Consider the following 26,053-nt stretch of genomic DNA (forward strand, 5'->3'; position numbering starts at 1 on the left):
TGAAGGAGGAAGATGAAAGGCAATGATTCAGACGCACCCTACACCAGGCTCTCCATCAGGACAATGGGAATGAATGGGGAGCATTTCCCAAAGCATGGGCTCTGGGCATTTTGATATGATTGAAGCGTAAGAGACTGGGTGAGTTTGCAAAGCTTCCCAGGTCATTTGGAGATGCCTCGCTCAACACACAAAAGTGAAACCTGGAAGGAGCAGGAGGTGGGGTAGGATGTGAGCTCCATTCACATCCCCTTGGCTAAATCCTTGGGAAACAGATGAGGGCAGGGCCATGGCCGCCCACACGCCTGGATGGGTCATGGATGCGTGCCAAGTACAGGGAACTCACACCTGGTCCATCACTCATGAAACTCTTTGCTAAATTTTTTTAAAAAATAAAGTCAACTAAAGGATCAAATGGAATGTCATAGTCAAAATATAGGATATGGGGGTATAAAAATGATGTCACAATACCTCTGCAAAGCACGTTGCAAAGCTAAATACAACGTTTGACAAGTATTCTTATCAGAAAAGACATGCTAAGATGACCACTATACAAACAATTACTCATCAGACTGTTAGATCTTTTTTTTTTTTCGTTTAAGAAACATTATTGGAGAGGTTCAAACACATAGTCATTCTGATCCACTGCAAGTGAAAAACACTCAATGCTTGTGGAAAGCAATTTGGTAATATCAAAAGCCTTAAAAATATATGCCATGGAAATGACAGTTCCACAAATTAATCCTAATATCATTATCATAGACATGCATAAAAAGGCAGCAGAGATGTTAATAATAGTCTTAATAATAATTTCAAAACACTGAAACACTCAGCAAAAGAGCTTGGTTAAATGAACTGTAGTATATCCAAATAATGAAAAACTCATGTTAACTGACGTGGAAATATTTTCAAAGACAATTCCCTTCAAAGACCAGTTCCCCCAAATAACACCTAAAGCATGATATCAATGTGTACAAATTTAACATCTGTGTGTGTGTTCAAGGAAATAGTATTTGCAATTATAAAATAAGGCCTGATAATTTATAATTACTAAAGCCCAAATCTCACTTGTGTTGTTTATGATGGAGTTTAAAATGGAAACCCGATTTTACACCTGCAGAATTTGAGCTTATTAGCCCAAGGTCACATAGAAACGTGACGGCGGTAAAGGCCAGAATGAAACAGATTATATTTAGGACAAGCTGTGTTCTGACTTGCAAAATAAAAAAAAAAGAAAATCTAGAAGACAGTGTATTAGCATTCATAGCAAAACGAAACTTTTACGAAAATATATGTTGCATAAATCTCATCGTGGCTACATTTCAGGAGACTCTCAATTCGATTTTGATATGAAATCAATGTATGTAAGGAATCCAATCACTAAACCCAATGATCAGAGCAATCCCACAGTTGCCCTCACCCACTTCATTCAAATACAACCTTAAGCATCTTGTGAAGTAGATTCAATCAAGTCTAGATGCATCGCAGGCTGACTGCTCTTGGTTACACTTAATCAGAGCAGAATAAACAAACTCAGTATTAGTCACACTTGTGCAAGTTATTCCATTTCATTGCAGCCAGGAGAGATTCTCATGTGATCCTGTTTAAACCAGCTAAACATCTGGAAAATGTGAAAACTATTCTGTAAGGCGCAAGCGGACCACACGCTCTGAGGAGATGTGCGTTATGCGGCTGAGGTCAGCCGGGGGGTGTTGGAAGGAGAGAGTTTACTGGGGATGGCTTACTTACAATGAAGCCAAGTTTCTTATAATCCCGGGTGTACATTGACTTGCGTTTCTCCATGCTGCCACTGCTGGTATTTGGTTCAGACTCTGCATCAAAGGCAATTCTTCGAAGTTCAAATATGATGTCCCTCTGAGCCTGAAGGCGTTAGGGAGAGAGGAAGGAGGGGAGAGCTGCTTTCATTGTGTGGTATGACACACACTCCCTCTTTCCCCAGGGTCTAAATGAATCACTGAATTCAGGCAAAAGCAAAACAGATAAAAGGCATCCAATGTTCTAGCTTAGGGCTCCGCACAGCCCTCCTTGTCCTGTCATTCTTCCTGCTGGTCAGCCCTGGCTGTACTCCATGAGTATCCTCCCGGCCAAGTCAGCTGGAATACTTACAGGAGTTGTCTGGTGAAGTTCTAAATGGAAGGCTTGTGATGGGAGAAAGCCAAGTCCGGGGACCTGGGGTACTGCACTGTGAAGTACAGGTCTTCAGGTGACAAGGGATCCCTAACTTCACTGAGAAGAGCCTTTACAGAAACAAACCCTTCAAATGGTTACAGTAGTAAATTTTATTTTATGTGTACTTAACCACAATATGGGGGAAAAAAAACTGTTTTAAATAAATAAAAGGAAGGGTTTCCAAACAGGGAGGGCTGCTCCCATTAGGATGCATTGCCTTCCTCCACCAGAAGTGGTAGGATGACAGTCTCATCTCGCTGGGATGATTGCACTTGGCCTTGCCAAGAGTCCAGAGCCTGTTAGGTGGCCTCTCAAAGCCTCTCCGTCACTCTTAGTCGCATGGCCTCATGCCATGAGTGAAGCGCTGCAGCACTTACACACGTCACATGTGCAGTTCACATCTGCGATAGATCAGGCCCTCACGTGCCAATAATGAATGTTTTCCTTTCCAAAGCTGCAGCGCTGTGTAAGTTGAAAATGTGCTACGGCAGGGCTCCCAGCTGTTTCCCCTCACTCTGTCCTCACACAGTAAAGTTCCCCAAAAGCCATTTGGATGGAGACATAACCTTTCACGCATAACAGCCAGAGACCTAGAGACAATTATGGCAAATAGCCAACAGACACAAATGCAAGCCCAGAAATCAGGGATGACCTGGGGCCCCCCACCTTTGGCACTAATCACTGGAGAATAGAAATCACTTCCTCCACCTGCAGAATCAATATCACACAGAGCTACCAAGTGGCCCTAGGGGTCTGGGAACTTGACCACAGCTATTTCCATTGAGAGCCCTGGGGTCAAGGGCCAAGGTCTGTGGCCACATGATGTCAAGTTTTCTTATCCAACAAAGAAGATGCATGTGTTTGATGAGTCATGAAATAATCCATTCAGCGCATGCTCTGAGCCTAGAATCATCTAAATTTGCAATCCATTCCCCCAAGTTCTGAGATGATAATGAAACAATAATATCATGACCTACACACTCCTGGTTTACAGAGCAGCCCAAGCAAAAGACATGTAATGACACACCCTCTCCTCCTTGGACCTGTACTGGGAGCACTCACCTGGTCCTGGGGGTCCATCTTGGTCATCATCCTGTCTTCCAGAAGGTTAAACGTCAGCACCTGGAGCACGTACAGCTGATGTGCCATTTCATTGTTGATGGCCCGCTGAGCTCGGATGACGTGCTGAGGAGATGGTTTGCAAACAAAAATTTAAAAAAGAAAAGGGAGGAAAGGAAAACAAATGATAAACATTCACCCTCATGATTAAGGCAAGTAGAACCTCAGAAGTCTTCATGTAGACATGCGGGATGTAGGTTGGTGGAACTGCCCTTCAGAAGAAAGGTGAGAATACAGGTGACTGTGGAGCTTTCCTTTAGATCCCAGGGTCCAGTAAGTTCCTAGACCTTTTGACCAGAAATCAGGAAAAAGACCTACTGGGTGTAGGGGGGCATAGAAGAGGGGAGGCACTAGGATGCACTGGTGATTGCAGCCATATAAATCAAAAGAAGGTGCCTGAGATTAGAGTATCTGGAAGAGCACTGGGTTTCCACAACAGAAACATTCCTCCCGTACAGCAGACGAGTAAACGACGCATCTAATCGTAAGCATTAGCCATCATGTCCCCCTCTAATTGTCTCTGATAGGTGATCCCACTTCTGAGTGGAGGAAAGTTTTAGAAGGTGCACACACACACACACACACACACACACACTCACACACACGTGCACATGCAAAGTTCTTATCAGGTTTGTGGTTAATTCACTGTGAAAACTATGTGGGAACCACTGCACTACAGCAAGTGAATTCACGTGTATTACTTTACGTGCCTATTCACAATGAATGAAACAGAACAAAAAAGGAGCAAATATAAAAGGAGGGGGAGGAGACTAGATAGATGGGCGCTTGCCCCGAGCAGAGCTGGGTCTGAAATGGGATTCAACACTCGGGCCTAAGTAAATCCTCTTCGTCAGAGACCATGGTTGTGCCTTAAACAGGACACGTGGAAGACATGGCACAACAACCATTCAAATCAGTTATTTTGAATGTGCTACACCGAACGATGTCTTGCTGTCCAAAAGAACTTTCTCTAGATGCCCCCACCTGGCATGCATCTCACTGCACACGCTGGCTACGGGTGGTACCATGTTGAAATAGCCAACTAAAAAAGGAAGGATGGGGAGAAGAATGGGGCCTAGAAGGAAGCCATGGAGCAAAAATTATGGAGGTGGAGGGGGTGGGGAGCTGGGCAATATGGGAGGGATGGAATAAAACCCCATAGCCTTTCATCTTCAGAGCAGAATGTTCCTTCACAGTACATGTAGTATCCAAAGTGCATGGGTGCTAAAGTATGTGGGTATCTATTTTTTCGGTGACTCAAAAGTGTCTGTGCTCTAAGTTCTTGCCAGAGAATGCCTATCTTGAACTTTCAGCCATCAAAGTCTCATAAAAGAGGTCCCACTGAAGCAAAGTGATCTTTGAGACGTGGTGGCTACCATCGTTCCACCCGCCCCATCTCTGGGCATTCTAACCCCGACTGCCACATCAAGGCAATGTCCACCAGAGGATTTGACCTTAATTCAACATGTCTAATGTTTTTATGCCCCCCCTTTCCTCCCCTTTCACAAACACCTTCACAGAAATACGCTTTAATATTGCAACTTCCATTTTTATTGAGAGCCAGTATAAAAAAATAAACATACTATGAATCTTTCTGTGAGTTCTACTAAACTATTCTTGGACCTAGAATCTATTAGAATGCTCTAGCAACACCCAATTCAGATTCCAGTTCCAGGGGGGAAAATATGTCATCCCTGAAGAACCGGGGTACCTCTTTAGTCAAACACTGAAAATCACACTCATATGTTTCTCTTTATCCTTGACAGCCAGAAAGTTTAAAATCAAACTTGATGACAAATTGTAGTTATTACTATGGGCTTCGGGTTCTAGAATATTTATTTTGTTTGTCCTCACAAGGTTTGTAACTTTTAATGGCCTCATAGGGTTGGAATTTGTGTGTGTGTGTGTGTGTGTGTGTGAGAGAGAGAGAGAGAGAGAGAGAGAGAGAGAGAGAGAGAGAGAGAGAGAGAATGTGTGTGTAGCTATAAGCTCACAGAGCTATTTGGAATTAACATGTGCCTCTTTCAGCCTTTGCTTAAAAGTCAAGTAGCAGGTGAGGCCTCAGGAAATCTTGCTGTTTGATTTATTTCTAAACATTGACAACATAACATGTAAGGCTTCTTTTACATTGAGGTTTCTAGTCATGTTTGCACTGGTTAATGAGTAGGTTCTGTGGAAGTCTTTTCTGCCTTTCTCTTGCAGAGGGGCCCAGGAAATTGAGGGTCAGAATTTCAGGACTTCTCTCAGGGTCTGATATATTTCCCGCTAGCTCCCTCATTAAAAAAAGCAGAAGCTCATACATTTTAAGTCATGGAGCCCCTGATTCCCTTAAACGCAAAGCTAAAGTGATGGCGAGTATAATAAACTTGCCCCACTGAGAGGTTTCCAGCTCTTCCTGCCAGAACGTCTTTCCAGAGCAGGTCCAAAGACTCCTCCCCCCATCACAGGAGGCCGTTCCTGTGGGAAACCTTGTTTATTCCAATTCCACAAGCACCTTGTTTCCTTCTTTCTAGTTCCTCCTGCTTCACCCCAGAAGCAAGTCCCAGAATAAACCACTAGCTAAAGCCAAAAGAGGAGATAAATAAATGCACCAGACCATTCCTCCCCCACAAAGCGGACACAGCACGTAGGTACTCACTGTTAAAATGATGGAACGCAGTTGCTTCTGAGCCAAAATATTCGCCATCTCCTGTTGAAGACAAACACACCCACACAAAAGCTTATGTTAGAAAGACACATTTCACCATGGTCCAAAAGGACTTTATCCTGGGGTGTGCTTCATACCTGGATATCAGCAGTATTTCTTATGAAAGAATGGACTCAAATAGGCAGTGGTATTCAAATTACTTTTTGAATGCTCTGCTTAGATAACAAAGCCATGTCCAAAAGCACAGAAAGGAAATCTGGCATCTGCAAACATTTTCCCTTTTTTTTTTTTTTTTTTTGGGGGGGGGGGCATTTCTTCTTTGTGGGAAACAGTAAATGCTGAATAAAAAATCACAAACACTCCAAATGAAAACAGTAGTTCTCCACTGGAAAGGCTCATCAGCTTTTACTAGACTACGCATGTGCAGAGAGCTTTGACAAGGCCACGTAGGCCTGCACCATGAGTCAACATTAGAGAAACATCACTTCATTTTTTAAAATCTAAGTCTCCTGAATTTCACCTTAATCAGTGCAAAACCAAAGAGCACACAGTACCTACCCCAGGACTGGGAAGTAGTCTGTGCACGTGAGCTGAGTGGAGGGGGTTTGAGCACGGGACTCGGATCTGGGCAAATGCTCCAGCCCGGGCACCCACACAGCATTGCCAGCCTCAGTTTTGTAAGCTGTGTTTGGTGCTCTGGCCTGCCTCACCGGCAGAGAGGATTCGGGCATGATTTTATGAAATAAAATGATTCACAGACGCCTCTTTCTAAATATTAACAAATGGACACCAAGGGAACATTCAATAGTGGAATACGATTCTGTTGCGAACATTCAAAAACAAAAATACTGCTCATATTCAGGAAGACAGCTGAATGTGTTTTGTTGGTGGGATGGTGGTCTTTTTGGTGTTGCTACTCGTACTGGGTAGAGAAGAAACTAAACTACGATTCCAAAACACAGCCACGAATTCGGTCAAGGTTAAAATCAACTTGCAGAAAGCCAGGAGAACCCCGGACAACGGGGAGGCAGTAGGAGGCAGGGCACAGGCAGGGCTTGTAGGAGCAGAACGGAAGTGCAGGGCTAGCTTTGTGCTGACGAAGGGAACGTGGAGACTTACAGTCAGAGGACAATCAAGGATGTCAACACTGCTCTCTACACCAATCTAACGGCGCCATCGCCACCACAGAAAGGAAAGCAAGCAGGAGAGAAGAAGGGATGGAAATTCAGAATACTCTGTTAGAGGTGACAGCTTTGTTTAGCACCCCTGCTGACCCACTGCACTGAAGAGAAAAGTACATCAGTACTGTAAGGTGTTTTGAAAAGATCGCGTGGAATTCAAGTCAAAATGTAACGATGTCTTCTTCCACCCTCTTGAACACAAGACAACAAGGATACATTCAGAACCAAGTTCAAGGCCTTGCAGAAGGAACCTACCCTTCCACCGCGCGTAGAAGGCTGTGCTTTCTTCCTGATCGACATAGAAAGGCCTGTTTTTTTCTCAGATCAAATGAAAAACAAAAGGTCCAAAGGAGTCTATAGTTCTTTTAATGTATTTTATTTTATAAAAAATGAAAGTACTCCCTAATTGCCACACAAACAAAAAAAGAAAAAAGAAATATTCTCTGCTTGTTTCAGCCCAATTGATTTATAAAATTTTAAAATAAGTTAGAAGGAGCAACCTATTTCCAACATCTACAGCAATTACTGTGATTATCTGTTTACATAATTTCTCTTCTGCATAAGGCTCTGGTCACCTCACAGGCTCAGAGACTGTCCTTTTCATCTGTGTACTCCAAGGCCCGAGCACACTGTCTGGCACAGAGTAGAAAATACGTTTCATAAAAGAATAAATGAATATTTTCCAAACAAATATGGACCAAACTCTTGTTCTTTAAGGAGGGTAGAAAAGAACAAGAGTTTGGTCAGAGAGAAAATAGAAAAGTCCTTGTTCTCATCATGGATTTTCCCCCCAATATTAGGGATTTATTTGAGTAAACAATTCTATGGAAAATATTTGATACCATTAAGAATGTTGACAAGGAATGATGTCCACAAAATCTTTAGTTTTAATAGCAGTCTAACAGAAAAACAACGCATGTCGTCTGATGACATCTGGTGAAGAAATTACGTAGGAGAATCTTTCATAGAACGAAGCAGGAAGTAGGATTCTGAGAGTCAAAGCTGTGAGTAGGTGTGGTTTTCTCTCCGGGAATGCAACTATAGGAGTTTTTAAAACTTCTTCCTTTGGAATCTTTTTTTTTTTTTTCTGATTTTTCTGCCAAATCTTTTAACCAAAAAGTTGTGTTTTTTTTTAAATGTTTATCAAAACCATCAATATTTGTAGAGAAATTTGGAAGGGATCTCACTAACATTTTTGCCATGAAAATAGTAAAATTAATAAAGGCAAGTAGCTGTAAGAAAAAGGATCCTTGTCGCTATCTTCATTTCAAAGACTAAATTAGTCATGTAATATTCTAGATTTTCCCACTGGATGATACATACTGTCTTTCTTAGTTCAATTGTTTTCTTAAATGGTTTAATGTCATTAGACCCTTTGTGATTTATTATTATTATAACACTATATGGCCAAACTGTGTCATGTCAGTCCCATATTGCCTAATACATATATTTGATTCACAGAAGCCACACCCAATGCTATATTGGTAATGCATTACATGTTACTTTGTCATTGTCCTGGAGTCAGTAAACACTGACATCTGATTCTCCGTTTCTCCATGGTCATACAAATCTCATTCGGCAAGTTAACAATAGTTCTTGATATAACAGGAAGATGCAAAGTACACTCATCTCCCTCAAGTCTAGATCCAGAGATCCGAGTGAAATCACAGCACTTGGGGTGGGCATGAGCTTTTACTTCCTCTAATCCAACCTCTTCCTCTACAGGGAAAGGAATGTCCAGAGAGGTCAGACCGGAACACAGACTTCCTGGCCCTCACTCTGCACCTATCTACCAGGTACTCTGACCAGGCACCCTCGGTCTCGCCAGCAGGATGGCCAAGCTTCTCCAATGACCTCATCAGGCACGTGCATGTGAGAGCTGCCAGCAATTTGCCGAGCTGCTAGGAGTTATCATGAGCTCAGTATTTAGGTGTAAATATACAGGAGCATCCCCATGGATGATCCCACCTAAGATGGGCAGAGCCACCCTTAAAAATCCAGCCGAGAGCACGGGCAGGCTCTCCTGGCTCTAGCCAGCACCAAAACAAAGGCACAGGAAACTCTAAACTCACTCCACACGATGCACAAATTATAGCCCCCAGGAATGAGCAAATGATCCTAAATGGAACGCAAACCAGAAACCCTCACATTTAGTCACTGAGGTTTAAAATCCTTGACAACAGAAAAATAAAATAAAACATAAATAAAATTCTTGACGTGGTGTTGAGCAGCATGCTGGTTTTCCAAGTTCTCCTAAGACAACGCATTGGTAACCGTCATACAGCACCTCGGCACACGTACTAGTGGTTGAAAGATCTCGTATTTCCACCCAATTTTGAAATGATGTGAATCGTGACCAAGGTAACACAGTATATGGTATGTTGATGGGAAAAAACAACATGAATGGATTTTGAGGTGGGAGCTAAATTCCAAGACATAAATTCTACTTCTCTAGCTATATATGGGGTAGTAGATTTGGGGAGGGGAAGAAGTTGTCACTTTATGAGGGTTATAAATGTCTATTATGTTGCTTTGTACACATGAAACAAACAAAACAACCAACGAACAAACAAAAAAGAACAAAAGAACAAAGGAGAGTCTCAAAGGATAGGTTTCACATCGGAGCATCTAAGGGGTTCATCTCTTTTGTTTCCACAGAGGAGGGGAAATGAATTGCTCAGCCCCAAGCCACCTCCACACATCGACAATACACAGATCTTGAGTCAAACAGCTCCTCTGTTGTGGGAACAGTTTTCTCAGCCTGTGGCAGAAATCAGCATCCTCTCTCTCCTGTCCTCTCACCTTTCCATCTCTCACTTTCCAGGGTAAAGCTGACACCTCTCAGGGTTTCAGCTTCTTCATCAGAAAAGTGGGGACAGCACCTTCTTGCCCCAGTGAGCAATGAAATGACAGGAGATCACAGGGGCTTCTAACTCCATTTCCACAAGCCAGCCGCAGCGCTTTCATCGTTTCATGCTTTGGACCTTTACATTGGTTTCATTTGATGAAAGGGCTCTCTGTTGCTGGAACATTCCCAGCATTCATTCTTCCTCAGACAAAGACTTGCCCATCTCCACCTAGTTCCCACTAGACGTGTGAATCATCTCGGGCTGGCCAGCCAAGCCAAAGAGCAGCTGGGAGGCCCAAGGGTCCCCAAGATGCGCAGGAGAGGGCTCCCTCTGCACCAAAAGTTGCCAGGCCTGGGGACAGTTTTAAAACCAAAGAAATGCAACTTACCTGCCTCCTCTCATCAGGGGCCTTCAGGAAAAGTGCATTAATCACTGCAATGGTATAGGTTTGAATTTCTTGATCTGTCCTATAACGACACGGAAAATACTATCAGAAGACGCTACCCCTGAGTCAGACCACAATGCGGCTCATGATCATCTCCCTAAAAAGGTGAGAAAAGCAGGACCTAGAAAATGCAGTGAGCACTGAGAATGTATTTCACCCATCATGAGGCTGGAAACACAGTGGCGGGGTGCGGGGAATTACTACTGCTAGCCAGGCAATACAGCTCAGTGCAGAGTACCCAGGGGTACATGGCCAGCTGGCTCTTTCCTCATCTTCTCTATTAGGAAGAAAACCATGGGTTCAGTGAATGGACGCATGTGTGCCTGTGCATGCGTACGTGCACGCGTGTGTGCAATTTTCTGTCTGAAGCATGAAGAATGTCTGGGGGAGATGGGTGTGCTCACAGTCCTGGGCTTATTGGAAAGGAAAGCGCTTTGTCTCCATGGCAGTGATACTGTCTATTCTAAAAATCTGTTTCCAAATAGAAACATTTCAATAACAAGAAGGTCAGAGTTTTAAGTTTACACATTTGCTTTTCACCAGAATGAAATCAGAAATTCCAAATGAAGCAAAGATCTAATGTAACCCACATGGTAAGCAGCCAAGTAGGATCCAAAGTATAAGCAAGGGGCAGCTAAGAGCTGCATTGACAGGTAATTTAGGGAGAGGCGGGGCTGGGGATGTGGTCTCTGGCCGTCAAAGTCCAGTGCAGCACTGAGCGTTCATGGGATGTCCCTAAGACATAGGTTCCTCATAACACTGGGTAAGAATCCACTTATTTCAAGAGGTGGCTTTGAGAGTAAAGTGAAGTGGTGTGTATACGATCCTCAGCACAGAGCTTGGCAAATAAGAAACTGTCCACTTGGGTGAAGTACACGGAATGCACAAGTCTGCCATTGAGATGCAGACAAAAGATACAGACTGTCAAGATAACACATTTCACATTCAGGGAAGTGAGAAACTGGTATTTCTAGAGATGGTTCACACAAAACCATCATTTTGGAGCATGTGCTAATTTTCCCTGAGGCCACAGTCTAAGCAAGTGTGACTTAACGTTTTACATTCTGATCACCATCCCCCTCCAAATGAAGGAAACATCGAATGCACTTTGGTAGTTTAATTATAAACACAACAGTTAACATTTGAGTATATTGAGAATTACTGAATATTCCCTCCACCTCTACCCTGCACCCCCAACCCAAACGGGCAATCAGGTTTCCTCTTGAGAATTTACAAATGTGACCAGAGAGGCCAAGGGTGGCAGTTACTGGGAACCCAGTCACATTAGTGCCAGCGGATCCCCTGGAGAAAAGGCCTGTGGTGAGGCCGTAGTTTCTATCCTTCCCAAGGCTCAGCTACTTAAGTCATTCTTGGGTTCCTAAGTGCCCCAGCGTCCCTTTCAGCCAACGGAGTCCTGTTGTGGGTAAGCTAGCTCAGGATGTTTGTGGCACCTACAGTGCGGTTTTTATAAAGCAGCATTGTGCAGTGGGGCCCTTCTTAGTCCGCTATCATAAGAGACACCCTTACTAGTGACCTAAGGTAGAGAGAAGGGGAAAGGCCCCAAAGCCTGCAAGCTGCTAGGGCCCAGTCTGGTAGCTCAAGCTCTGGAAAAACACACATATATTATAAAATACAAAAAAAAAAAAAAAGTTCTTGTAATCACCTTGAGCCTAAAAAAAGAAGCCTGACTTTAAAAATTCTTAACTGACTGGAAATACTTATTACGTCACTGAAAACACTATTTTAAAGGACTAAAGAAAGACGTTGAGAACGTAAGAGAAAAAACGATCCTATTATGTCTTGGTAAAAGTAAAACTCTAGGGATAGCTACAAACACGGATCAAAATTGAGTACCAACTAAGGGTCAGGCACTGGGGACAGGACAGCACCGAGAATGGGCATGGAGGGACAAGCAACTGTGCCATTTCAGCATCACGGGGGATGAGCGTGGTGCAGGGTTTCATTAAAGGCCAAATCAAGAGTCTTTTTCTGTGCATTAAATCACAGAATTATGGTGGCTGAAGCACCTCCCCTCCTCCCAGGGGTCGCGTCAGCATGCTTACTTACCCTTGAAGATGTGGAATGAGTTGGCCAATGGTGATCTCCTGCGCTACCTTCTGGTAGAGGTCGTGGCTGTTGAGCACCATGGACTCCAAAATGGCCAAGGACCGCTGCAGGATTGAGGTGTCTATGGCTGACTTGTTCACAAAACTTGCGATCTGAAAATACAAGCGGGACACAAATGACTACTCATGGTGAGCAGAGAAGAAAAGGAGAGAAGGGAGCAAGTCAAGTAAATCCTTTAAGAAACAGCAGACCCCGGGGATAAAAGAATAGCAAGGAACACATCTAGTCAGCAATGATTGTTCATGACATTATTACAAAGCACTAGTTCCATAATTCAATAAGCAATTGTAAAAAGGAGACAGCTTCAAAGACTTGTTCTGTCTGGCTTCTCTGGGATTATTCGGAGTTTCAGCTTTCAAGAGCAGATGAGTTCAATACATAGTCGTCCCTCCATATCTTTGGGGGATTGGTTCCAGGACCCCCTCAGATACCCAAATCCATGGATGCTTATGTCCTTAATATAAAATGGAGTAGTATGTGCACATAACCTATATTTCATATAGGCTGTAGCAGGGTACGTCTACACGTCCCTTCATTCAAGTGGATTCAGCTTAGTGCTTGGCACCTGACAAATTCAAGTTCTGCCTTTTGGAACTTTCTGGGAAAGTTTTTTTTTGTTTTTTGTTTTAATTTTTTCCCCCAAATATTTTGATCTGTGGTTGGTTGACTCTGTGGATGTGAACCCTGCGGATGCAGAAGGCCAACTTTTCTTTGATTCAGTCATTTCAACACATACTGCTCCTCTCCATTCCCAGGCTACTCCTTGACTTTTATGTTCTCATTATGATCCTGTTACATTCTTAAGGGACTCACACAAATCACACTTGTCAACACAATTCAACTGGCAACTTCTCAGTCACTGGCTACTCTCCTTGTTATTCCTCCATGGAGCACTCTTTCCCCCATTCTTTCCTTTTATGTCGTTATAATAAATTCTCCTCATTTCTCTAAAATTCAGCAAACAGGAACACATTTAAATTAGCAGTGTGAAAAGTTAAAATAATAGTTTAAATTTCAAAATGTATCCCCTAAGGAATTAATCATTAAGGCCCCAAACAGAATAAATCACAATGCAACAGAGAAGCAACACAAGGGTTAGAATAACGGATCACAGCAACGCAAACACATGGGTGCCATAAAGGTTTTATTTTACAGGCCTCATTAAAAGTTATTACTATCTGTTGACAACTCAAACTAAAAAGCTGTTATTATATCAACTTAATGACTGTTTTCTTAAAAGCTAAATAATTTGGTTCCATGACAAATTGACACTTACTGCTTCCCTCTGTCGACACTAATTTCTCCCTTCCTGCTGGCCCTTCTCATCCCTTCTCCATCCTTGTACAAGAAAAAATGCAAAGGCATTCATGGCAACTTGCTATTCCCATCTCAACTGCTTCTAGCCCAATGGCTTCCTGGTGAAAGTAGGGGTGGGGTACAGATACCAACACCTCATTTGGATCTCAGAGAGTAGGAACTAAATAACAGGAAGTATAGTGACATTATGATAGTCTATTCCAAAAAGCTATTGCTTTGTACTAGAACTACTCTATTTCTATTGCTTTGAAATTGAAAGAGTATGAGAAAATTTAAGATTCTCAAAAGAATTCCACTGGCTCATCACCCAATTGGCTTTAGTCTATTTCACGGCTAATAAACTTCTCCAGCACGTTTACTGTCCCTGGAAAGCTCTTGCCTCCGTCCACACAGTCTGCTCCACTCTCTCAAATCTACCAACGGAAGGCCACCTGTCTTTCTCTCGGGCCATCTTTCTCTGACAAAAACCCAGTTCCTCTCATACTGTGCTCATGGTTAACACGTAACTTAGACCTCTTCTAAATAGAATATAAGGGCCTTGACTTCCCCACCAACACCACCCCAAGCATTTCTCATGATCTCAACACACTGGTCAGCACTTACCAGAAAAATGAAGGTACCACAAAGAAGTTCGTTGGCCATACTCCCGACTTTCTCTGCACTAATTCTCTCCTCCTTCCACGCTCCTTTACTTGTCTCCATTTAATGAATGTGGATGAATCTTTAAGACTCCATGGAGACTCTTCCACCTGACAACCTACTGTCAAACTCCCTCCCACACCCACCAACCTTCATCCCTTTTTTCATTCATTCACGTAATTCACATTCACTGTGTGCTGTAAAACAGGCTTGCACTGTCCTAAGATCTGAAAATAGAGATGAGCAAAACCCACACGATTTTTAACTTCCAGGACCTCATAGTCTGGCGGAGGCAGATGGGTAAAGAAACATTTACTCTGAAGTATGTTAAGTGCTTGTTCTTGGCAACTGAAAGAATACCTCCATTTAGCTATCCCAACAAAGCCTAAAATTAAGTGGGGTGAAAACCCATCTTACTGTCTTCTTAACACTCCCATCTCAATTATCGCCTTTTTCCAAGGTTGCCACATCATTAATGATTAACAGTCTCTCTCCCTATTTTCTACCCCTGAGAACGCACTTGTAATGTCTCCTCTCTGATACATGTTCAGGTCTACGATGTATGCACAACACTGGCCTGTGTTTGAGTTCATTCCTGGGTTTTCTCTACATTATTCAGTTTTCTCTACATTCGAGATTTCCCTTTAATGCAAACTTACCCTCTAGTTCCATAAATATCCTTTTGACAGTATTTCCTTTATGGAAATATTCCATCAGAGCTCTGGATATTTAAAATACAAAGTACACCTTCTTATAATGGGTTGTAAACTCTACCAATTATTAACTCTCACTGGCTTCCAGTGGGCTTGCTTAATGGTAGGACACTAGTGGGTGGTCTGTGACTCGATTCAGGCATATTTACCTCCCACACACATATTTCATATTCCATTTGCCATTTCTGGAAGTCATTGAAACTAACCCCTTATCTTCACCAAGCTTCTTAAAAATTCATCTTTCCTTTTACGGCACCTCTTTCTTAACATATAAAACCCATCATTTCAATAACCCTGCTGCAGGTTACAAAATGAGCGCCTTATGCATCGCATTTAGTTGGGTGCTGCCTGCTAAAGAGCAGGATTGCAACTCAGAGTCCTATGGACAATTCTGTAGGTGATACTAAGCATTTTTTGAAACTAACTTCTGTATTTTTGTCTTTCTTTGTCAGTGGTTTAAAGCAGACATTTAAATGACCCAATATTTTCACCTAATGAGTACTACCATGTTTCCCCAAAAATAAGATCTAGCCGGACAATCAGGTCTAATGCATCCTTTGGAGCAAAAATTAATATAAGACCGGGTCTTATATTATATATATATAAGACACGGTCTGGTCTTATATTATAGTAAAATAAGACAGGGTCTTATATTAATTTTTGCTCCAAAAGACGCATTAGAGCTGATTGTCCAACTAGGTCTTAATTTCGGGGAAACATGGTAAGAACCAAAGCATCAAGGCTGATTGAGCAAACATAATGACGATAGTTGGGCTTCTTATTAGTGCATGTACAAACCTGTATATGTACACATGTTATTTTCTATTCTTTCTTAAAACCTACAGATCTTAGTCTAGCTATAGAAGGTGAAGACTCTCTGGTGAAACTTTAATTTCCTTTGTCCCCCTAGAAATCAATAATGACTTCCTTTGCCTTTAAATTTTTCAAAGCTCCATTACAGCACGTTTGGCTGACACAGGTGAGGCAGGCTAAGCCAGGCAAAGTTTAGCTTCTTGAAAGTGTAGGTTTGTATCGTAAGCAAGGAGAGGTAAGAGGAGTCAGCAATAATTACATGTAGTACTTCCATATGCCTCCATTCACTTACACATGTTACCTAAACAAAATGGAGGAAAAGGTGACTTTTAAGAAGCAAAGGGCATCCCACTACATGAATCAATGATGTGAAATGATTAAAATCACATAAACACTTCTTAGAATCAGTTAAAATGAGATCTTAAATTCTCCTGCATTATTAAAACTGAAATGAACCATGGAGGGCATGGGGTTCCACTCCCATATTTTAAATTATCCAGGCAGAGGCCCATAAATCTCTCAAGTTTTTAAGAGGCAAAAATTACTGGGTCTCTAAACCGAAATGGCTGGGTGTTTGTCCAAGCACTAAAAACACTGCAGGCTGTACCAGGCCCTCGTATAGACCTAAGGTTACAAGAGCATTTGTATGAAACATTCCTGCCAAGAAAAGGCACTGATGTTATACTTGGCGAGGAGAGAACCAATTCGTAACACAGAAAGTTCTAAGTTTTTTTTGTTTGTTTTTTCCACTTCTTTTTTTCTCCATGTCTTCGTACCCTCTCCCTAAGTAGTCAGGTCTTCAAAAAGCAAGAATTATATACTGGCATCCAAGTTTCAAAGTGTTTATGAAATGATGTTATTTATTGCAAATAAAGTTTGTAACAAGCATCTAGGTCCACACATAACAAAACAGATAAAATAGGAGAGTAGGAGACAGGGGCTGGCAGGGAAAAAATACTTCTCCAAAGTGCTATGAATTTGGCATTAAGAGGAAGCCAAGTCTGTACCACAGAGATAAGCATCTTTTGTCAGTGTATTTCCTAGTAGATTTTTGTCAAGATAAAGCTCCATTTAAAAGACAGTTGCCCGCATACAATTCCTGGGTTGTCAGAGTGCTGAATGTGATCCAGCTAATGAATAAAAAAGTGTTAACCTTACAAAAACTATCAATTATAAAGTCATTTTCTGATGAGCATTTTCAAATTTTCGTAGGGGTTGAGATTTAAGTAGCAATGCAAAGGAAGTAAAATGATTGGGAATGAGGCCGTGGAATATGTTAAATGTACCGCCTCCTGAAAAATACTTAATTTTTATTTAAACTCTCAAGTGTGCTAGTCTTTGCTTCCTTAGACTTAATATGATTTTTCATTCAATTTCGGTGAATGGAAACCACTTTCTTAAGCAGTTAGAAAATTAAATTATTGCCATTCTCTCTAACCACTGCTCACATCATTTAAAGAAAGACAGCTTTGGAATTGCTTTCTACTCATAACTGAAATTTTACTTGAAATATATTTAAACACGATGCCACTGTATTCCTTTTCTCCTTCAAGTTCTAGGGTTTAGAAAAAACAACAACAACAAAAAAAAACCCTTCCGAAGCATATTGCATTAATTCATTTCTCAGGAATCTATTAAGGTCCTACTCTGTGCTGGGATCAGAGGATAAAGTGATGAAGGAAGCCATGGCCCCACCTTCCAAGGACTCATGGTCCACTGGGAGAGCCAGGCACAGAAATGTGGTAGGTGCGGGAACTGGGGCCATCACAAGATCCAAGGGGAATGGGAAGCAGAAGAAATCATTTAACTCTACACAGTGAGGTCAGGACGGGCTGAACAAAAGGCAAGGCTGGTGAACAAGTCTTCGGAAGCAGTTCTTCCCACCACTTGAAAGCACAGGTGTGTCACCACAGGGGAAGGAGCCCAGAGCCACGCCAGGCCACGCCCTGTGACCTCACTTAACCTGCCCAAGCCACCGTGTGCTGGACTCCTGCACAGCAATAACAAGGCTCTGTGTTCCGTTCTGGAAAGATCGATGAAGGGATCCAAAGAGATCAAGTGTTTCATGAAAGCACAACGTAATTTCCAGAAATCCACGTTCCGAACAGCATTGTTTATATGGCACAAGAGGCTCTAATGACAGACCAGCAAGGCGACTTGGATGTAGAAAGAAGACCTGCTGTAAATTCGGAATGAGTTAAAATGTCTTTTTTAAGTATAAAAAAGCCACAAAACCCCGTATCTTCAGATTGAACTTGCTTCTCTAGAACGCTGACCTTAGAAAGACAGAATACAGCAATTTACTCTCTGCTTTCATAATCTAATGCTTACCCTCCCTGTCTTCACCAAAAGAAAATACCTCCTAACACATCAGGATTTCCTTGGCTTTTTCATCTATAACCACTTTTCTTTTTAGCAATTGTGACAAACATAGGCAAAAAGAGCCTCCTCCTTTTTGGGTGTTTTCTAAGTGGTTCCCATCACATCTCATCGTTGGTTTTATGGCCTTACCTAAGGAAAGAGGATTCAGAGGTGTGTCCTGGGTTCCCAATTAGCTCGTCTGAATTAAACATACAGCATTACGCAGGGTTCCCATCTATGGGGTTTCCGTTCCCAACACCTTCATTCAACAGACGAGGGGCTCTCGTATGTCCTTCAATTTAAGGCAGTGTCTCCTTCAGGACAATGACTAACTTCTAAAAGAAAAGGAGTAACTTCACAGCGGGGAGACTCAGCAGCTACCACCTCAACCACACGAGCAAGGTAACGTCGCTTTTAATCAAGACATAGGCACATCAAGTACCCAGATACAACGTGCTGAGAAGGGCACATCCTTACTTCTCTGGTATTCTTGCCAAAAATGCTTAACCTTAATTTGACCCTGAGGGAAACAGCAAAGAAACCCACACTGAGGACCATTCTACAACATGACTGACCGGTATTGTTCAAAATTGCCAAAGTCAGGAAAGATGAGGTAAAGCTGAGGATCTGTCAGATTGGAAGACACTAAGGAGACATGGCAACTAAATGCACTGTGGGATCCTGGATTGGGTCCTTCTAGAAAGGACCTTAGTAGAAAACCTGGTGAGGTAATGAGACTAGCACTGTACCACTGTTCATTTCTTAGTTGTGATCATTGCACTGTCATTATGCAAAATGTTTACATTAGGGGAAGCGGGAGGAAGGGCATTCAGGAACATTCTGTAATATTTTTTGCAACTTTTCTGTTAAGTCTACCCATGATGTCAAAATAAAAGGTTTAAAAAATTCAAGTGACTCTTACTGGGTTTTGCTTTGATTTTCCAGCTTTTGCACAGATTCTCTGAAATTCTTTATTTTAGGTAACCCTTCCCAGGAACTTATACTTAGAAAATAAAGTCATGAATTCCTAACATCTCTTCATTTCCAATACAACAGCAAGAAGAAAAACGCCCATACACTTATAAACCATTTCACAAATACAAAGAGCAGAAAAATATGCTAACAAATTAATATAAATAATAATAACCCATGATTTAAAACTACATTTAGCAGTTCTAAACTCAGGGCTACTTATTTTGTTGTTAAAAGACTGGAAACACAATGGTAAGTTTGCAGATGTGTCTTTGTTACAACTCAACTTTGCCCATCCTTTATTAGCTTCCTCCTACAGAAGGAGGAACCGATCAAAGTAGGTGATCCCAGAGACGTTTATTCCACCTTGATTACAGGTAAGCAGGCTTACTATGCTTAAGTGTCATGGACCCAGGCATACTTTCTTCTCCCACAGCCCTGCTTCCAACCCAGGCATATAGGAAATCAGTATACTTTGCCTCTTTCCGTTTCCCTGAACACGGGATTGAGGGAAGGAGGTTCAGGAAGGGCAGCAAAAACTCACCTTAGGTCTTGAGAACAATTGAGTCCTGTACAGGGAGGGACTAAGCAGACACTTGTATGGTTTTAACAGCATGACACCTTGATTTTTTTTGACTATGGGTTACCTCGTTCAATCCCTCATCATTCCAGTGGCAAGGCAATATCGTTTTCACATATAATTGAGGGGCCCTGACCCTCATATACATAATACTATCAAAAACCCCACCCACCTTTTAACACAAAGAACTCAGGGAAACAACTATGAGATATAGTCAAACCAGAGGAAAGTAGCTATGCAGGAAAGAAGTGATTTAAGCCTAGGGAAGCACAATCGGCATTACCTTCTTAATGAACGCCACCGAAAACGTATCCCAGGACACTATTCCATGGTCCATCAGCTCAACAAAGGCCGTCAGGGTGAAAGACAGCATGTCTCCAAAGCTGGAAAACACAGGGAGGTACAATGGTCAAGGGCCCAAGACCCGAGCACAAAGGAAGACACAGAAGTGACAAAGCTTCAGAAAAGTGAATACAAGCAGAATTGTAAAAGACGGTTGGGATACACAGCTGGGCCACAGACAAAGGCCTTGCAAACGTGAATTGATGGGAAGGAGGAGGTGGTCGGCTTCTTGGAGGTGACGAGGGCCTCGGCGGGACAGACCTGGGCTCACTCTGGCGAGCGTGTCATACTGGGAAGTTCACTAACCTCCTGAGCCTCTGTCTTCTCAGCAGAAAAACTGGGTAGTGACAGTTATTTAACCACAGGGCTGCTGGTAAAGCTCTCACTAAAGTGTGTAGCTTATGAGTATTCTGTAAATGAGAGCTTACAGCAAAGCTTCTCAGCAGATGAAAGTTAGGACGACTGAGAAAGGGCAGCGTGCTTCTCTTATTACCCATGGGTCGCCAATAGGGAAGAAGAGAAATAACTCTCTTAAGAGTATTAGCACTTGCAAAGGATCTGTGTGGTCTCCATATACGTGTGTGTGTGTGTGTGTGTGTGTGTGTGTGTGTGTGTGTGTCTGGGCAACTGCCTATACACACACAAACTTGTGACACAAATAGATATGGAAGCATATTCAATCCTATGTTACACTGGCCAGCAGTTTATCTTTAGTTAATAGGTTTTGTAGAATATCCGTGGAGACAATGACTGTTGGCTGCCAATGGATTTGCTGTGATTCAGGAGGCTGTGGGAAGGGTCTAATGTGTGTCTCAGAAACCCAGAGACCAAAAGCAGCTGCACTTGTGTCCCTTATCAGACAATGTCCTGGTTTCTGGTGCCTTCAAAACAACACTGTACCAGACACTCAGTCTTTTACAGACACTCACCACCATTGCCATTTTCATCATAATAAGTATTAACTTAAAACTCTCAAGAAAAGTACTCTCTCTCCAAGTACACTGGATTCTGCCCATCAGCATTTCTACACTATAGACAACTGCACGGATTCACATGCATGATTTTTCAAAAATGAAGTCGGTTGTTCAGATTCTTAATCTGTCGACTCAGAGATGCCACAATTGCTACACTAAAGTCTCATAAAATGCTTTGATTGAATCTTCCCACTGATTTTCAATTAACAGAATAGAAAACAGGCTTGTGTGGCTCTTAAAACAGCTCTGCAATTTCCCTTCTTCCTCGTGTTCTCAGCTCAGCCTCAATACCAACCCTGAAATCCCGCATGACCACCGAAGCTGTGATTTTGGGGAGAGACCTACAAAAGAGGAAGATGCTCTCTGCAAAGGACCGTACCCCAACACTGCGGGGTGGCCAGAGGAATGGCACGCAATAGATAGAAACGGTTAAGCGGGTGGGTTCTGAGTCACACAGCACAGGGTCCCCCTCCAGCTCTAAGTGGGCAAGTTACTGGTACATTCTATGCCTCAGTTTCCTCATGTATTAAAAATGGGGATGACGATGATGATGGTGGTGGGGGTGATACCAAACTCAGAGGACTGTTGGGGAAAGGAAACGAGCTACCAAATGTAAAGACCTTTGAACTGCGTGGCATGTGAGTGATAGCTATGAACACTATGCAAAAGCGATACTCTACACAGGTGAACGGAGCCTGTGATTTTCAAATGTTTGGCTTCATGTCTCAAGAATTATCTGTCCTTAGAGCTAGAAAAAAAAAATTGCAAGGTAGATAGAAAAGCAGCAAATACCTTTTTTAAAAAGACTTTTCTGAGTCACAGATGGGCAACCCCAATATTACAGGTGCCCCCTAGGTGGCATCAGAGGATCATGACCCCAAAAAAGAAATTCCAAAGCAGAAAAACGCACACTTACTTTAAGGAATGGACAAAAAAAGGAGGAAGTGAAAACAATGGGTTAAAAAGATTAGCAAGCATTCCAAATATGAATGCCAAATTAAAATTCCACAATGACTCTTTCTACGGACAACGAATCACAAGAAAATCCAAGCATAAGATTTCAAAAACTAAAAGGAAATTGCCTCGAGAAAATAAGAGCCAGGTAACAAAAGCAACTAAGAAGATCTATTAATAGATGATTAGCATTAGTATTACTGTGGAAATATTACTATATAATAAAGCATAGCATTAGTCGTAAATATTAGCTAATTATTTTATTAGTAATACATAATGTTAGCTAAATAGTTTAACTTAATAAGAGGAAAAACGACAACTATATGATAACTCAGAATGGCCATTTGCTTACACCTGGCATGCTAAAAGACCTCAACTGCTGAAAGATCCCCATAAACATGACTGGAGGATGGCATCCAGGCCTCCGCATGGTGCCAAACAACTGCCTCAATGTCATCACTAACAACAAGGAATGGAACAGGCAGTGACAAAGGAAGACACACACTATGGGAATCAAACTCTTCTTTACGTTCCCGATAGCTAGTTGAGCCTAGGAATAGGGCTAACAGTAGTCTTCATTAATGGCATTAGACGCAAAAGATAAATTATATTTATGCTAATTGTCTGTTCCCCACTCCATGGACCCATCATCCACACGGCCTTAGTAATTTCTGGGGATGGTCCCTCTTGCCCAAATGCTCCAGAACTCTGCCTACTAACTCCTCGGACAGACTGCCAGGGCCTTGCGGAAAAGATGGAGAGAAAGGGAAAGAGAACTGTTTGGTTTCCAAATCTCCAAGCTGTTTTTGGGACCAGGATTTCACTCTCTATGGTGGGGAAGAAGCTAGAGAACCATTTCTGAGACAACAGCTAGGGCTTTCTGTGGTTTGCAGTATTCCGTTCGTGTGAATCATCAATAAGAGAGAGAAAAGCTACTTTCTATCATACACCAAAGTGCCCAAAGGGAGGATTGCTTTCTTGGTCCATCTAATAACATTTTATAGAAATGCCACATGATTTATAATTATATTTTATATAAGCATTATATAACATCTTATATATACATTTATCTATTTTAATATATAATTATGTATATTATATGTTATATAGATACATTGGACATATCAATATTATGATATATAAATATATTATTAGACATATTATGTATATATGTTGTATTATATATTATTAAATCTACAATATACATATCATATAATAGACTGCATGTACTGTATATATCACATGTATAACTCATTATGCCTGGTTGCTGGATGGCATGCGAGGTTTCCATGAGGGAGAATTTGAAAATTCAACTTGAAACCCCCAGTTGCAAGGAAAGGATTGCCATGCTAACATCTTATTGCATTCCAAATCAAGGGGCTCTACCACCTCATTTCAAATGAAGCCACTATACAAGCTCTTATCAAACCCAGACATAGATGTTTATTTCCACTCTTAGGGAGGAGCGGTTCAGGTTCCAAAGAAGAAAGGCAGGAGCCAAGGCCCTCTCTCTGAAAGCAGTGCTGGATGCAGGAGATCAAGGCTAATGAATTCCACATACAAAGCAACCACATGGCACATGAGGGAGCATTTTTATTTGTTTGGTTTATTTATTTTTTTATAAAGTGCTAACCTTAAGATTTTGCAGTACTCACTGCCACAAATTAAGCCAACTGCAAACTTTATATGCTGGTTGAGAGCCAGCGTCACAGCCAACACACCATGTGTGCTGGAATGATTCAAATAAATGTTTTTCATCAACTCAGTAGAGACCATCTTCATTCCAGTATATTTCAGCCTATCGCAAAGCATTTAAATTTGTGCTGCTAATTTTATAAAAGAATAGTGCTTCCAAATGTTTCCATTGGGTGCCATGCCCAAGACAGAAGTAAAGGAAAGGTGAAAATAAAGGCCATTTTTAAAACTATTAATAAATCAGGCTGAATATACCCTTAATTGCCAGCATTAATATAGCTCTGCCCCTCCCTTTGTGTTTTTCATATACAGTAGGTTCTTGAGTAATGTCATTTAAGTTCATTATTTTGATGAGATGCAATAGGAACCAAACTCTTGTTTATATCAACTAGCCTACGGTAAAATTGGTTTCCTTCTACAATGTGTTATTGCAGTTCCAAGAACCTATCAACGATGTTAAGTGAGGACTTACTGTATTTTCTTTAGTTTGTGGTAAAATTTATACACTGAAATGTATGGATTTCTAAAACACCCTTTGGACATTGCTTTAGTCTTCAGAATAACAGCAAGACTTATGTCAGCAAAGATTCTTTTGGCTCCTAAGTTGAAAATTTAACTGTGAATCAATTCTGGACCCTATTCTATTCTGTTGACCTGTCTGTTCCCTGACAACATACACTTGAAGTAAGTCTTCAAGTCAGTTAATGAAATCCCTCCACTTTGTTGATCTCTGTTGCTTTTCTCAAGACTGTTTTGGCTTATCTAGGTCCTATACATTTCCTTCAAGTTTTTTTTTTCTTTAAGTTTTAGAATTGGCTTGTAATTTCTTTTTTTGAAACTGTATTACATTGAACCTACTGAGTAATTTGGGGAGAGTTATTATCTTAACAATATTGTATCTTCCAAACCACAAAACGGTATATTCTCCACTTTTTCAGGTCTTCTTTTTTTCAGCAACATATTTATTTTTCAGTGAACAGGTATTGCATGTCTCCTGTTAAATTTATCCCTAAGATTTTATGATTTTTTTGACTTTTTAAATGGAAATGTAAAAATTTCATTTTTGAGGTTGTTGCTGTTAATGTATAAAAATACATCACTTTTATATACCAATGCTGTATCCAGAAAACTTTCTAAATTCAATTATGAGATCTAGCAACATCTTTGTAGATTCCTTATGATTTTCTAGACAGACAATGATGTCTTCCATAAATAGAGTTGGTTTTACCTCTTTCTTTTGATCCTTATGTCTTTTATTTCTTTCTTAACTTATTGCTATGGCTAAAACCTCCAGTACAATGTAAAACAGAAGTGCAAAAAGTGAACACATTTGCCTTATTCCCAAGTTTTCGGGGAGGATATTCAGTCTTCTAACATTAAGTATGATATGTTTTTGGTCAATGGCCTTTATCAGGTTGAGGAAGTTTCCTCTGTTCCTAGATTGCTCAAAATTTTATGTTGGCTTTTATGAAACACTTTTTCTGTATCTAGGATCTATTAAAATGACTTTTCTCTTTAGGTTTTCTCTTTTTGTTTTGCTAAATGCTGAATCACAGTGACTGATTTTCAAACGTTAAACCATTTCTGGGATAAACCTTTATTGGCCACAAAGTATTATCCTTTTTATATATTGTTTGGTGATATTTGTTGATACACTTGCTGGGGAATTTTTGCACCTCTGTTCACCTGATGATCTACAATTTTTATTTCCTGTATTGTCTTGTCAGGTTTTGCTATCAGGGTGCTAGTGGTCTCATTACTTAATTTGAATAAGTTACTCTGTCATTATAAGAACCAGGGCCCTGAACATTGATTTTGTCTATGATTGATAAATGAAATCATAGTTCACACGTAATCACACTTCCAACATCCCTACTTACCTAAAGAATAAAACTATTGGCAGATAAATTTTAAGATATCACTTTGGCTTCAGAGCCCCAAATTCCTCTACATTAGTAAGCTGTATGATGTTGTTGGAGAAAACAAAAATCAGTTTGATTACCACTGCCACCACCTGATTTTAACTTCTGCGTGAAGAAAGATACTAGTTTTACCAATCTTGTGTTGGTGGATAGAAGTGTGAATTAGGACTAATGAGTGAAAACACTGAGACAGTGCCCAGGACAGAATGAACTCAT

General features: G+C 41.3%; 1 protein-coding gene across 6 annotated transcripts in view; it reads right to left on the reverse strand.

Annotated features, from left to right (window-relative positions):
* The window catches only part of ELMO1 (engulfment and cell motility 1), a 476,666-nt gene that overhangs the window by 285,606 nt on the left and 165,007 nt on the right, over positions 1-26,053 (reverse strand). For 4 of the 6 annotated variants that reach the window (XM_019726327.2, XM_019726326.2, XM_074341004.1 and 1 more), the window contains exons 8-14: positions 20,234-20,333; positions 12,496-12,647; positions 10,372-10,450; positions 7,073-7,117; positions 5,945-5,995; positions 3,250-3,372; positions 1,747-1,878 (exon numbers count right to left, since the gene is read on the reverse strand). In XM_019726327.2, the coding sequence (XP_019581886.1) occupies positions 1,747-1,878; positions 3,250-3,372; positions 5,945-5,995; positions 7,073-7,117; positions 10,372-10,450; positions 12,496-12,647; positions 20,234-20,333 (682 nt within the window). The remainder of the gene's footprint in view (positions 1-1,746; positions 1,879-3,249; positions 3,373-5,944; positions 5,996-7,072; positions 7,118-10,371; positions 10,451-12,495; positions 12,648-20,233; positions 20,334-26,053) is intronic. The other 2 variants (XM_074341005.1, XM_019726329.2) reach the window with 1 other exon arrangement.

Source organism: Rhinolophus sinicus, linkage group LG09 (assembly GCF_036562045.2).
Source record: "Rhinolophus sinicus isolate RSC01 linkage group LG09, ASM3656204v1, whole genome shotgun sequence".
Lineage (NCBI taxonomy): Eukaryota > Metazoa > Chordata > Mammalia > Chiroptera > Rhinolophidae > Rhinolophus > Rhinolophus sinicus.